General features: G+C 45.9%; 1 protein-coding gene across 25 annotated transcripts in view; it reads left to right on the forward strand.

Moving 5' to 3' along the window:
- The window catches only part of FOXP1 (forkhead box P1), a 465689-nt gene that overhangs the window by 296180 nt on the left and 154282 nt on the right, over positions 1–15227 (forward strand). For 18 of the 25 annotated variants that reach the window (XM_070050577.2, XM_051852212.3, XM_089305428.1 and 15 more), the window contains one exon: positions 12431–12532. The exons of the other annotated variants lie outside the window; for them this stretch is intronic. In XM_070050577.2, the coding sequence (XP_069906678.1) occupies positions 12431–12532 (102 nt within the window). The remainder of the gene's footprint in view (positions 1–12430; positions 12533–15227) is intronic. 25 annotated transcript variants of the gene reach the window in all.

Below are 15227 nucleotides of genomic sequence, written 5' to 3' on the forward strand. Positions count from 1 at the left end.
GATTACAATGGCTTCCCCCCCATAACGTCCCTCCAACCCGAAACCCTCCCCTTATCCACTCCCTCTCCCCTTCCATTCACATCAAGATTCATTTTCGATTCTCTTTATATACAGAAGATCAGTTTAGCATACGTTAAGTAAAGATTTCAACAGTTTGCTCCCACACAGAAACATAAAGTGAAAAATACTGTTTGAGTACTAGTTATAGCATTAGATCTCAATGTACAGCACACTAAGGACAAAGATCCTACATGAGGAGTAAGTGCACAGTGACTCCTGTTGTTGACTTAACAAATTGACACTCTTGTTTATGGCCTCAGTAATCACCCTAGGCTCTTGTCATGAGTTGCCAAGGCTATGGAAGCCCCCTGCGTTCACTGACTCTGATCATTTTTAGACAAGGCCATGGTCAAAGTGGAAGTTCTCTCCTCCCTTCAGAGAAAGGTACCTCCTTCTTTGATGACCCATTCTTTCCACTGGGATCTCACTCGTGGAGATCTTTCATTTAGGTTCCCCCCCCCCCCAGAGTGTCTTGGCTTTCCATGCCTGAAATACTCTCATGGGCATTTCAGCCAGATCCGCATGCCTTTAGGGCTGATTCTGAGGCCAGAGTGCTGTTTAGGACATTTGCCATTCTATGGGTCTGCTGTGTATCTCACTTCCCATGTTGGATCATTCTCTCCCTTTTTGATTCTATCAGCTAGTATTTGCAGACACTATTCTTGTTTATGTGATCCCTTTGGTTCTTAGTCCTATCATTACGATCAATTGTGAACAGAAATTGATCACTGGGACTAGTGAGATGGCATTGGTACATGCCACCTTGATGGGATTGAATTCAAATCCCCTGGTATGTTTCTAACTCTACTGTTTGAGGTAAGTCAGCTTGAGCATGTCCCGAATTGCACAAGAGATTTCTGTTTCTATTATTTCCCCCTGTATAGCTACTAAAATTATAATGACATTAAAAATTGTGTGTCTGTATGAGAATCTTTTGCTTCCACACAGAAAACAACAATGTTTAATTGAATTTAAAATCGAAGAAAGCAATTTTCAATAAGAAAAGAATCATATGTGAACCTGAAAAGACTTACTAACTTCAATACATGTGCTAAAACCTTCTGATCTTCTGTTTTTAGGTTCTTGCTATTAAGACAAATGTTTTTATCAGATGTTTCAATCTGGGGGACTGGCATTTGGAGCGGCAGTTAAGACACCAGGTGGGAAGCCCACAACCCATATCTGGGTGCCTGGATTCAAGTCCTAACTCAGCTCCCAATTCCAGCTTCCCTGATGCTGTATCCCATGTGGGCCTAATCCTGGGCCAGCCCTGGCCGGTGTGTGCACATTTGAGGTGTGAACCAACAGGCTCAGGTATAATCTTGGCTATTCAGAATAGCTGCTTTCCTAAGTGCGCATGGCTAGAGAATTCTAGGACTTTTCCTCTCCCCTTGTCTGGCAAATTAAGGCCAAGTGTGAGTCGTCCCCACGTTTTTGATGACTGATCTTGTTAGAAGCTTTTTAAAAATCCTCTCGGTGCCTTTCCCCCTCTTTTGTCTTCTCTGTTGGAATGTCGCCTCTAAGTCATTTTCGCTGCTTGCTGCTTTGCTCAGAATTCCGCCAAGAGAAGGAAGGTATTTGGGAAGCGCAGCACTCATAGGTGTTAATTGCCTCTCAGGACATCCTGAGTATGTGTGACTTATATTACAAGAGTGAAAGGGACACAGCGCCATTTTCATTTGAGCAGGATCAAGGTTTAGTGCTTCTAGGAAAATCGTGGAAAATCCTCCATTATTTTGAGCATCATTTAGTCAAGATTCTTCCACAGGCTTTAAAATTAGCAAGTCTCACTCTGAGGTACAAAAAGATGTGAATCTGCATTATTCATAATGAGAGTTGCAGGGCTGCACCCTCATAAAAGGCAATTGTAGAAACAGTGAGCTAAGCAAGGAATTGCAAGATCCCTTTGATTAATTTACCTTTATCTTTGACCCCTGTACTTTTCTGTTTTGCAAACTTAGAGAGGGAGCGGGCCTGTTTGTTTCTTTGTTCATAAACACAGTCTTGTCTGAAGCAAGAAGAAGCAAGAATTTGATGCCACCTCCAACTTAACATCCCAGACGGTTTCTAATAAGCTTGACTTGGGCTTTACTTGATTGCCACCGTACTGATGTCGCCCAGGGACATAGCCCCCTAGGCTTTGATCTTGTCAACCTCCATGAACTCCACAGGCTCAGGCTTGGGCAGGGCTGGGATGGAATCCCTCAAAAAAGACTACAAGGTGCGGTGCCGGAGACTCGGTGGTGATGACTCAGCACAGGGCACTGGCTCCAGAAAGGAGGTTCTAGGGCTGTGTGGTCACAGGAGTGGAGGGTGAGGCTGCAAGCTGTTCTCCCGCCATGACACTGCAAGTAGAGGTTCTGGCTGTAGCCATTGAACCTGCTTCAGCCAATTTCACAGGAGGATCATAGATACCCTTTTTTTTTTTTTTTTTTTTTTTTTTTTTTTTTTACTCCTTGGAGCCCATGAGAATTGTTACATTTACCTTCTTTGGCAGGAAGTAGCCTCTAGGTGCCTTCCAAATAAAAAAGGTCACTCCTCATTGCAGGAGAATATAGAGTTTGATGCCCTGGTTCTGCTTTCTAGGATTCCCGTGGGGGTTGGGCTCCCGGCAGAATGCCACCTCCTGTCTAGAGTACTCTGATCTCTCTGTCCCCACCTGTGCACTTGGGTAGACCTGGGGCTACCTGGGTAGACTTAGCACTGCTGATGCTGGGAATTCATGGTGTGGAGCTAGAGCCCTGTGGCACAATCCCGTTCTCCTTCATCTCAACCCTATAAAGGAAAAAGGGGGAAAAATGAGTATTATTTTTGGCATCTTTTCCTCCTTCACAAAATATACTGTACATATAAGCAAGTTGCCAACATTTAGTAAACAAACAACAAAACACAACTTCCAGTTTCCCTGTACTCATGTCTTCGTAGTACCTGTTACATGCTAAAGTAAAAACAAGGCACAGAACTTCTGTAGTCAGTTTCACCAGCCATGCTTTAAAGAATGTAAACTCCTCTGAGTGATGACAGGAGAGAGCTAACTGCAGGAGCAGCTCTAGAAAGAAGTGTAGGTTGAGGAAGGATGATAAAGCAGGGCCTAGAGAGGATGCTTTGGCATGGCTCATCTCTGCCACTGTTTATGACTTCATGACCGGATCTCTGTCTGCAGTCTAGGATAACCATAGCTACAGGGAACTTTGACTTTGCCATTTCCTGTGCCTTTGAATTTGAACTTGAACACACGCTGTTGGAATGCTCTGTCTGCTCCGGTTTTTCACCATGTCCGTCTTGAGATTATCTCCTCAATTCATCTGCTGGGATGGTGGCGCATGGTAGGACAGCGCCCAGAACGCCCCCTACTGTTAGCTCACGCATACCAGGATACTTTCTCCCACTGTCTGAACTCTGAGGATGGATGATGCCGCACAGAACCATTGCCTTCAAGGCCTCTGATTCATACTCAATCTCCTGATTCATCTGAGGCTCTGCTGTCTGCCCCACCTGCCTTTAGGAGCTGAGTCAGGTGAATTGACTACCTGTGAACGCTCAGAGGCCACACCCTTATTTGCAGGCTCATAAAGGACGCTCACCAGTGACTAGTACAAGGGCTTAGTTAGAGGCTGTCTGATGAATTCTTGTTACCCCTCTACCTTGATGGGGAAAGTATTTTTGGTTTTCACTTAGAACTGTTTACACAATCAGAATCTTTCCTTGGCCATCTAAGACTTCCACAATCGCCATAATCCTTCTATGAGACCAGCCTGCTTTTCCATTGTCCTGCGATAACCTAAGCACTGGATGTGTAAACTATCCTGTTGTTGGCAAAAGCCGGTGAGTCCAGCGCCTGCTGCGTTGGACTGCTGGTAATTCTGTATGAACCCATCTAGTCCTGCAAGCCAGTGGCGTCCTTTTTGCCTTCCTTCCATCCCAACTGCACTGATGGCTGTGTCTGAAGCAAGGAGGTGCTGGGTGCTCCCTGCGCCCTCAGTGCTGAGTCTTGCCACAGAGCGCTGGTCAGACTGTGTTAAAGGTTGAGCACTCCTGTTAGATGGGAGTTGGTTGCTGAGGGTGAAACGAGAGAGCAAATTAGTCTCGGGAGAAAGGCCCTCTAGACGGACTGCAAGTGTCTGCCCGAAATGCGAAAGAAAGGCGAGAACATGACAGCTTTCCTTCTAAGCTTCCCATGCGGCTTTTTTTTTTTTTTAACTAGCTTTTCCTCCCACCCCCATATGCACAGTGACTGTTGATTAGCCCATGAAATTATCTGAGAAACAGGTTTGATCTTGAGGGGTGGGGAGAGTCTAGGAGAAGAAATTAGAGGAAGGGTGGCTGACTCAGACCAGCCTTTGAAGCGGGAAATGGGACAACTTCTCAGGGCAGACAGGAAATAACCAGCTCTCTCCCCTGACCAGTAGGGCGCAGCCGCCTTTATTCCGAGGGCGCTCAGCCCCACAGCTCGTGCTGATCTGAACTGCTACAAATGACCCATGGGAAGAAATAGGTATTTAAAGTTAGCAACAAGTTTTAAATGGCTTCAGATAGAGGAGCACATGGATGCGTTTTGTTTCATAGCCCAGTTTGTTCTACAAAAAAAGAAAACTCAAGTTGAGTTTGAACTTTAAGAGCAACTCGTTAATCACATCTTTGCTTCTTAGCTGAACCTCACAATTATTTTGAGAAAATGATTGTAAGATGTGTTTATATAAAATTCTGTCCTGTGGAATCTTTAGGAATCTTAGCATACACATAGCAGCCTAAGGCAGGATTTGGAAAACTTCCTGTAATGAGCCACATAGGCAATATTGTAGGCTTCCAAGGGCCATTCGGGCTCTGCTGAAAAGGACTTGACTCCATTATGTAGCAAAGCAGCTGCGCTAAACCACATGTAAGCGAATGAGCCTGACTCCTCCAGTCAAAATTGTGAATACCGAAATATGAATTCCATATACTTTTCATGTGTCAGTAAGTACTCTTCTATTTTTCCCCCTACTTTTTTTTTTTTTTCAAAGATTTTACTTATTGGAGAGGCAGAGCTACAGACAGAGAGAGGGAGAGACAGACAGAAAGGTCTTCCATCTGCTGGTTCATTCTGCAAATGGCCACAACAGCTGGAGCTGGGCTGATCCAAAGCCAGCGGCCAGGAGCTGCTTCTGGGTCTCCCATGCAGGTGCAGGGGCCCAAGCACTTACGCTGTCTTCTACTGCTTTCCCAGGCCATCGCAGAGAGGTGGATCAGAGGAGGAATAGCCTGGGCACAAATCAGCACCTACATAGGATGCCAGCGCTGCAGACAGAGGCTTAGTCTACTGCACCACAGCGCCACCGCCTCCTCCCCCCAAATCTTTTAAATAAGTAAAAACCATTCTTATATAAGCTGAACAAAACAGTTGATGGACTAATTAATTTAGTCCACAGTCTATCATCTGCCAGCCCATGACCCAGGAGTCCTTGCCTGTCTCCTGTCTCTATGTATGTCACACAGAAAGTTTTGTGAAAGGTTCCTTCTTTGCCAGCTTGCTCTACATAAGTATGTATGCTTGCTCAAACCATATTTTATGTAAACTTGTTGATGCTTCCTCAGGCTTGGTAAACATGTTCTTGAGCATCGGCTACCTTGATAAACATGCTAAATATAGGAGTACCTAGCCCCTAAAATACAAGCACCTGCTATGAACTTGAGATGTAAATAGCGCAGAAGTTGTCAACATGCTTATGTAAAACATAATTTATAAAAACAGATGGCACCTATTTAGTAGGAACGAGAAGTAGGAACTGATGCGAGTGAGGTAATCTCGAGCCAGCAGAGTACAGGGGGTGTCCCAAGCGCCCAGCTAGCAAACAAACGTGGCCTGCCAAACCAGCAACCAAGCACCAGTCTCACTGAATGTCCAGAGCTGTATGTGAACCAGGACCTACCGAGCCCATAGGCTGTATCCAGGACAGAGATGGATCCAGGCAGTCCTCGGAGGGAAGTGGTGCCTGCTACCGCCCCTGTGAGCCTCTGGTAGCTCACAGAGCCATTTATTTTAGCTTGTTGAAGGAAAATAAACGTGAGTGTGTGCAGCCGGGCTCCAAGTGCCTGGCCTTATCAGTCGTCTCCGCTCTGTGACATCCTCGAACTCCGTCATGATTGTAACCCAAGCCTAGCACTCAAATACAGCGCCGAGTTATCCAGTGCCAGGCAATTGTCACATCTGTTATAAAGGAAGTGTTGACTCAACCCAGCCCAGGAACCGCCACCAAGAGTAAAAGGTCTCCAGAGATGGGATGGGGCCTTTTAAGTTATTTACATTAGCTGTTGGTCTGCAACTTGAGTCAGAGTTGCTCCTTACTTCTTTAGAAAACCTTCCATTGATTCATTCCCTCCCCTGCTTCCTCTCTCTGTCACCCTCCCCACCATCTCCTGCTTCCTCCACCTCCCCACCCGCATTGTCCACACAGATCTGCACACCTGATTATCCTCCGTACAGAAGGTCTGGTTTTATGTGCTGTACATCCTAAGTTCTCTGTAGCTGTGACTGAGATGCTATTGTGAAAGGGAAAGAGGGCCTGCACCGCGGCTCACTAGGCTAATCCTCCGCCTGCGGCGCCGGCACACCGGGTTCTAGTCCCAGTCTGGGGCGAGATTCTGTCCCGGTTGTTCCTCTTCCAGTCCAGCTCTCTGCTGTGGCCCAAGTCCTTGGGCCCTGTACCCGCATGGGAGACCAGGAGAAGCACCTGGCTCCTGGCTTCAGATCAGTGCAGTGCGCCGGCCGCAGTGGCCATTGGAGGGTAAACCAACGGCAAAGGAAGACCTTTCTCTCTGTCTCTCTCTCTCACTGTCCACTCTGCCTGTCCAAAAAAAAGAAAAAAAAAGAAAAAGAAAAATGAAAAGAAAGAAAGAAAAAAGAAAGAAAGGGAAAGAGAGCACATGGTGGGATAGGATGTCAGAGACTGGGTAGGGGCCGCCTCACAAGAATTGACCCAGGGCTACCTGAGAGCCACCTTAATCCCTGCCAAGGAAGCAACCCCAAGGCCTGCCGCTGAGTCCTGCCTCCTCAAGGACCCACCACCTCTTAACTTGGCCACACTGATGACCAAAAATCGACCATGATGCTTTAGAGACAAACCACATCCGGACCGTAGCACCAGGATTTATATCAGTATCATGGAAAATTTGAAAAGAAAATCCCTTCACCGGTGGATTTCAAAGCATGTCATACGTTCTAATAAATTGGGCTTTTAAACTCTTGCTGAACCCTAAGGTGATTTTAAAATTTATGTTTATTTACTTTTATTTTGGGGAGGTAATACTTTTATTTAACTGTGTTAACATATTCCTGCTAAACGCCAGGGAATTGTGGGAGAATCCATAACAGTTCATATCTAAGTGAATTCTCCTTTGCATTAATGCTTCTTCTTCCCAACTATTTGAAGTTATTTTACCCGTTAGGATTCATTTGCTTGGCTGGAACTTGGCAGCCAATTTGACTATCTGCATCATGTGTTGTTTTCTCTCTGGGAGGTTGACTAATGTCCCCTCTGTGTTCACACAAGTCCCTCTGCCTTTTCTTCCTCTGCCACTATCTCATTGTCCTCTTTGGTGGGCTGTGGCTAGAACTACTGAGAAAGGAGGTAGAACTCATGTGATTATGTAAGTTTATGTACCCCATGCACACTCTGAACAAGATGCTGCACACACAAGTGACGCCCCCAGCTCCCACCCTGCAGATCAAGTAAGTCCAGGGATTCCAGCAGCTCACTGTGAAATGTATCACCTCTAGGCCAGCGCCGCGGCTCACTAGGCTAATCCTCCACCTTGCGGCGCCGGCACACCGGGTTCTAGTCCCGGTCGGGGCGCCAGATTCTGTCCCGGTTGCCGCTCTTCCAGGCCAGCTCTCTGCTGTGGCCCGAGAGTGCAGTGGAGGATGGCCCAGGTGCTTGGGCCCTGCACCCGCATGGGAGACCAGGAGAAGCACCTGGCTCCTGGCTTCAGATCAACGCGAAGTGCCGGCCGCAGCGTGCCGGCCACGGCAGCCATTGGAGGGTGAACCAACGGCAAAGGAAGACCTTTCTCTCTGTATCTCTCTCTCTCATTATCCATTCTGCCTGTCAATAAATAAATAAATAAATAAAATAAAAAAAAAAAAGAAAAGAAAGAAATGTATCACCTCTGAATAGAGCCAGCGCAGTAACCATGGGTTGAACACCTACGCGTGAGTTCTCTCCTTGCTTTTGCTTCTGTACATGTGTGAGAGCATGCGAGCAGTTGCGTGCATGTCAATGCTTTTCTTAAAGATGCCTCACGTCTTCCCTTTTGCTGAAAATGAGGAATTGATTGTATTTCTTTTTTTAAAACATTGAGCACTAGGGTCCCACGTTGCGGCACAACTGGTTAAACTGCCATCTGCAATGCCGGCATCCCGATGGGAGCCAGTTCAAGTCTCGGCTGTTTCCACTTCTGATCCAGCTTCCTACTAATGGGCCTTGGAAAGCAGCAAAAGATGATCCAAGTGATTGGGTCCCTGCCACCCATAGAGTTCCAGGCTCGTAACTTGGGTAGTGAAACAGCAGATGGAAGATCTCCCTCTCTCTCCCCCTCCCTCTCTCTCTGTAACCCTGCCTTTCAAAAATGTATTTATCTTTTTTGAAAGACAGGGTCACAGAGAGTGAGAGACACAGAGATATCTTCCATCCACTGGTTCGTTCCCCAGATGGCTGCAAAGGCCAGAGATGGGCCAGACAAAAGCGAGGAGCCAGGAGTTTCTTTTGGGTCTCTCACATGGTTGGCATGGACCCAAGCACTTGGGCCATCTTCCACTGCTTTTACCAAGCTATTAGGGAGCTGGATCAGAAGTAGAGCATCCAGGACTCGAACTGGTGTCCATATGGGATGCTGGCGTTGCAGACGCAGCTTTACTTCACATCACAGCACCAGCCCCGGTAAATAAATCTTAAAAAAAAAAAAAAAAAAAAAAAAAAAAAGCCAGTTCTCCGTATATTTAGTGAAGAAGACAGTAAATTATGTGGCATCATCATTACTTTTTCTTGGCTTGCTCTATTTTGGTGTGAAATGTGGGGGACCTTTCTCATCTTGCTCACCATTTTTCTCCCTGCAGTCTCTTGTCACTGTCACCTGCAGTTCCTCCGTCTGCCTTCCCAGCCAGCAGCCAGATCCTTCTGTGCCGATCAGTCTGGTACCCCGGGAACTCTGGTGGCAGCACTTAACATGCATAACAGTTCCTTTTCCTACACTAAAACTCCGTGCAACCTCCATGTGAAGCAGCTAAGGGAACATACGTAGTAGGAGGAGAGGCTTGTGCTCCCGCAGGCACCTTGCAAAGGGACTATTTTTCTTAGATGATATAAATGAAATCTTCACTCTGCCCACTGTTCCGCCTACGCATGTACTGAGCGTCGTCAGGGAGACCAGGAAACCCGGCGTCCAGTGATGGTACTCCACCACGGAGACAGCCGGCTGGAGTCTCCGGCAACTCTCCCAGGCATCTTGGCTTCCAGATGCCCCTCTCAGACAGCCTCTTTTTCTCCTAGCTGTTCTAGGGAGGCTTTCTCGACTCTGTCTCTGCCTTCCCAGACGAGCTAGCCTGTGCATCACATCTGAAAGTCTGGTGGTGGGGAGTTCAGTGGGCAGAAGGCCTCCCAGGGACAGACGGGGTGCTGGCCAACCAGAGGGAGGCGGCACAGGTGCTTCCACTCCCCCAAGATCTTGTCTTTGTCACCCACTTCTCTGCGCCTCCGTTTCTCTGCCTTCCTTTGCACCTCTTAGACACGGAGCCACTACTCACCCTTACAAGGAGTCTTAAACATATTCTTTGTTAATCGTAGTATGGTTATGAACCTGGGTAGTGAGCTTCTCCTGGAAGTACTACTCTTACAGGGCCAACATTGCTGGGCAGCAGCTCATGAACACCAAGCCACCTCCTGACTTGGTTTTCCCTTTCTCAGGAATTCAAGGCAAAGGACTCCCCCACACCCCACTCCCCTCCAGGCCATCTTCCCTTTCGGCTACTCTACCTGTGCCACTGTAGCTTCTTGTATGTGTCTTCTTCCATTAATGAAAACTCTCTTCATCTTTGGGGAGCACACCACTGCCATCCTAAGCATTTGATGCTTGCTTCCTAGGACAGTATCACCAGGTCCTCTGGATGTAGTGACAACATCTATGTAGACTGTGCCTGTGAGGCACAAATAGTCACCACGTAGAAATTACTAGCGATGTGATCTCCAAGGGAATCTTATATTGTCTCTAAACTCTTAAGAATATTATTTAATGAACATTCTTGCCATCACTTCCATATGTGCCTTCTTGGTTCTCAGCTTCATTGACTCAAGAGACTAACTTGGAACTTGGATTTAGCCTAGCAATTGAGATACCTGCATCCCCTGTCAGAGTACCTGGGTTCATTTTCATCTCTGCTCCTGATGCCAGCTTCTTGCTAGTGCAGACCTTGGGAGGGAGCAGTGATGGCTAAGTAAATCTAGTTTCTCCTGTGATTCTCTGGCACACTGTCTGCAAACTTTTTTTCTGTGGCTCCTCCTACTGCTCTCTGTAAGGAAGGTATACCTAGTCATTACTCCTATTCTTATTTTTTTTTCCTTTTAAATACTCAAGTTCAATGAAAAGAAATACACCTGATAAACCAGGTGGGCATCTCAGAGAAGATCCAGGAGCCCAGTCTTGCATTCGGGCTGGAGTTTCTGTGGATCTGGGTATGGGCCCTTTGTTTTTCCTCCCTCTTCCCTGTCTGGGATATCTCTCTGTATAGATGGGTTTCCTGGGTGTGGAATTCCTAAAATTCCTTCCAGAACTTCATCACAGCCCCCTTGGTGCATGGCAGTTAAGGTTCTGCCAAGCTGACCCCAGGGAGAGGGCTGGGACCCACCCAACTAGGTTAGCAAACAATGAACCTGACTTTTGATATGAAAATGCTGGTTTGCTTCCACATTTATTCTCTCATTCAACCACACAAAAGGTCCCATTTTCTTTGGCTCCTGTAACACAGACTAATGTCTACCCAGCTGTCGTAACGTTCTCCCCTCAAGAGAAGTAACCCGTAACTTTAAGAGAGTAACATAGATGAGGGTCCATCTTCTGTATTTTCTTCAAGCTGACATATGGGTGTAGAGCTACTTATGGTTATTCTTCTGTTGCTGTCTTTCCTATGGTGCTCCAAGGTGGCCTGGGAAAAGATTGTCTTGTACCATCCAGAGGGCTGGTCACATCATCAAACTGCTCTTAATTTTTGGAAAAACAACAAAAAAGAAGACTTACAGAGTGACAGGAGAAGACACAGAAAGTCTTCCATCCCCCGATTCACTCCCCAGATAGCCACAACTGATGGGGCTGTGCCAGGCTGATGCCAAGAGCCTGGAACCCCATCTGGGTCTCCTATATGAGCAGCAGGAACCCAAGTACTTGAATCATTCACTGGCTTTCCAGGTGCATGAACAGGGAGGAGCAAGTGGGACTCAAATTGGCACTCCAGTGTGGGATGCTGGTGTTACAAGCAGCAACTTTAACCTGCTGTGCCACAACGCCAGCCCCTTTTATTAATTTCTTGACAGTGAATATCCTCATGAGTGTTTATTAATGACAGTTCTCTTTCTCAGCCTTTTAGAATAAATTGATCAGTCATATACGTCCAGCACTTTGAGAGACTCTCCTGTTTTAGTTTGCTTTATTCCCAATTCATAACTACCTCCCTCATTTCTACCTTTAAATAAGAAATCATCCCATATTATAAACTTAAAAGTGAGTTTGTGTTAGAAACACCCAGTTTGTTCACATGTGCATAATGCATCCATGAAGATGCTAGGAAGTCAGAGTTACTGAGTTTTTCTCTTCTGTAATTCAAGGCCATCCTTAGGTACGTGCTGATTTGCTGATCCTTTTGAATAACCCTTTCCACAGTGCCATGCGTTTGCTGTGGTCACCTCCTACCTCTTCCCTTCGTTTAGATCCATGTGGATGACTTGATTTCCCACCTTCCCCTAAGAAAATTGGGGGGAAGGTGAAGAGGCCTTGGAAATGGGCCATTTATTGTCTGCTTAGCTTCTGTCTTTGTAACCCTTCCTCCAAGCCCCAATCATTCATACATTGAAGTTTGATGGAAGATTTTAGGGGTAGAGAGGTATCTTATGAGATGGATTGGTATGCTAAGAAACTTTGGATGACGGTGGTCAAAGCAAGGGACACATAAGCAAATTCTGGAAAGCGTTCTTAGACTGGTGGGCTGTTTTGTGTGCTGCTGTTTCATTTTGCCTGGAAATAGAACTGTCAGGACCCTGCCATCAAGTGCATTTCCTGGAGTCCTTTTTGTGAGCAGGGCCCCAAACCCGTGTAGTAATGCGGTTGTTTTCTTCCATTTTCCTCCAAGGCTCTTCAGGTGGCAAGACAGCTCCTCCTACAGCAGCAACAGCAGCAGCAAGTTAGTGGATTAAAATCTCCCAAGAGGAATGACAAACAACCAGCTCTTCAGGTGATAATTCTTTTCTTAAAAACAAATTGACCTTATATCCTTTGAGATGGCTGATAAGCAATTCCAAAGCGGATTGTGCTGAGAATTTCAAGTCATGTAAGAAGATCTTGTGGAAGAGATGCGTTTTTCATTTATTACCAGTTGGACTTTTTTGGGGGGGGAAATGTCCATTTGACCAAAAGGCTTGCTGTTGGGAGTAAGAAGTTGTGATGAGTGTGTGATGGGGTGGATGAGGCGTCTCTGATTTGGATTGCTTAGTAGGTACTTGCAATGAAGGGGAGAGGTCATAGTACTTAAGCACGAGGGCACTTCAAAAGTTCACAGAAACAGAATTAAAACATCAGTTTGAGATGGACATGTAAGCTTAGAAATTAAGATTCTGGCTAAAATGCCTGCATCCCATATTGGAGTGCCTGGGTTCAAGTCCCGGCTCTAGCTCTCGACTCCAACCACCTGCAAGTGCAGACTGTGGGAGGTAGTAGTGATGGCTCAAGTAGTTGCATCTATGCCTCCTGCATAGGAGACCTTGATTGAGTTCCCAGCTCCTGGCCTTGGCCTGGCCCAGCCCTGACAGTCGTGGGCATTTGGGGAGTGAACCAGCAGATGGGAGCTCTCTGTCTCCTTTGTCCATATATCACTCTGCTTCTCAAATCAACCATAATTTTTTTAAATGATACATTTATTTGGGTATAAAAAATTTTGAAATCCAAGCATATAAGGAGTCTTGAAAAATTCATGGAAAATGCATGTTCTGGAAAAGTTATGCATTGGTTTGAAGTTTTTTTGCACCAAAATAAACTTTTAATTCCACTCCCCTCCAACTTTTTGAAGTACCCTTTGGATGCATCTAGAAATGGGATAAAGGCATACTCCTCTCATGCCTTGCTTTTGTGCAGCGCTTGTTTCCCAACAGGAGGTGCTGTTGCCCACCCGCTAGGGGAAAATGAACAATGTCTGGAGGCATGTTGGGGTGTCATGGCTAGAGGGACGGGGTACTGCTAACATCTGGTGGGTAGAGGCCAGAGATGCTGCCAAAGCTCAGGACAGTCCCCCACAGCACAGACTTATTTAGCAGCCCACAGCGTCAGTAGTCAGGAAGTGATACTGGGCCTGCAGACAGCGTGGTGTTTTTAATATTATGCCTAGTAATGAGCAGGATATACAGCCTGTTCTTGATTGAATGTTCTCGGGATGTTTCTGAATCATTAATGAAAGATGGTGAGCAGTTTTTGTGTAAAGATACCAAAAAGATTGTCTCGGGCACTTCTCATTGCAGGCACATTGAGGGCAAGCAGTTAATGGAGTAGAAGAAGGAGTGAGTTCATAAAATTCTAATTTGGATTTCTGATTTGAGTAGAAAACTGTAATAGAAATTGCAGGGAAACTTGACTCGGGATCTTCATGCTCACCTTCATGGTCAGCAGTTGCAGGTTCTAGGTGGCCAAATTACTGTCCAAGCTGAGAGTGAGCATCCCCGACATGGGCAGCAGAAGATGAACTTCTAAGGACATTTTGGGATCTGTTAGCAGTAGGTGATGGGTATAGCTCATTGCCGATTAATTGTATCACAGAATCAACCTGAATTCTAGTTTGTGTTGAGTTTTTACAGGTCAGGGTGAACCAATACCAGTTCCCAAACTATCCTGCAAAGATCAAGCTGACCTTGGGCAGAAAGTTCTGGTTCTGTATCTACCTGGGTAGCTCTTACTCCCCAGAGGAAGGCCGGCACTTTGTGGACACTTTGTTGGAGAACTTGAATGCCAGTGCTGATTGTTTACTAACCCTTCTGAAAACAGTAATTTGGTAAACCATCACTGGTCTGTATGCCTTTTCATGTGTGTGAATGCGGGGGACGTTTTTAATGAGGTACAGTGCCACGGAGGGCCCATGTCAGGTGCTATCAGAAGCGCTTTGTTGTGCAGATGTCTTAAGAACAGCTCTGGAGGGTGAAATATGACTGTGTTGACCTTTCAGCTGTGAGCTTATTTGTCAGGATTCAAATAAGTTGAAAGGATCAAACCGAACAGTTTCCGTAGTCAGACTGGGAATTGTGTTTCAGGGGTCAGCAGCGCAGGCCACATTGCAGATTCCATAACATAGCCAATTGTTGGTACATATTAAAGTACTGGGGCATCTCCTGCAGTCAGAGACACAATTAAAATTCTAATTTATTAATGTATACAGGGAGCTGGCCCAGCCTGTCACTCAGTGATTCAAATGACTGTCCATTCTTTTTGCCTCCCTCTTGGGGCTCTCACAGCCTTAAAAATACGGTGAGTCCTCTTGAATTTATCAGACCTCAAGTGCATTGGGTAGATGACAATATATTACTGGGGGGAAAGTCTTCTACATAGTAGAGCTTTGGTTAGAGGTAATAAAAAAAAATACACACATACACAATCTGTCTGATCGCATTGCTCTTTGGTATTGAATATCATTTGTGAATTTTTTTTTATACTAGACTTATTTTCCCTGGTACTTGCTTTTTTAAAACATATGGCATTTTTAGGTGACTTCTTTTCCAAGATGAACGATGTTCCTTGAGGGCTAAATTTAAGAAGTAAAGTTTCAGGGGGTTTCCTTGTGAGGGCTCTTTCTCTTCTTGCCTGTACAGGGACTTCAGCCACCACTCTGAAGAGAGTGACACAGAAAGGGCTTCGTCTCTGTTGGCAAGAATAGCGCCCAAGCCAACCTA

This window comes from Oryctolagus cuniculus, chromosome 10, assembly GCF_051225735.1.
Source record: "Oryctolagus cuniculus isolate XC-2025 breed Fujian yellow rabbit chromosome 10, ASM5122573v1, whole genome shotgun sequence".
In the NCBI taxonomy this organism is placed as follows: Eukaryota; Metazoa; Chordata; class Mammalia; order Lagomorpha; family Leporidae; genus Oryctolagus; species Oryctolagus cuniculus.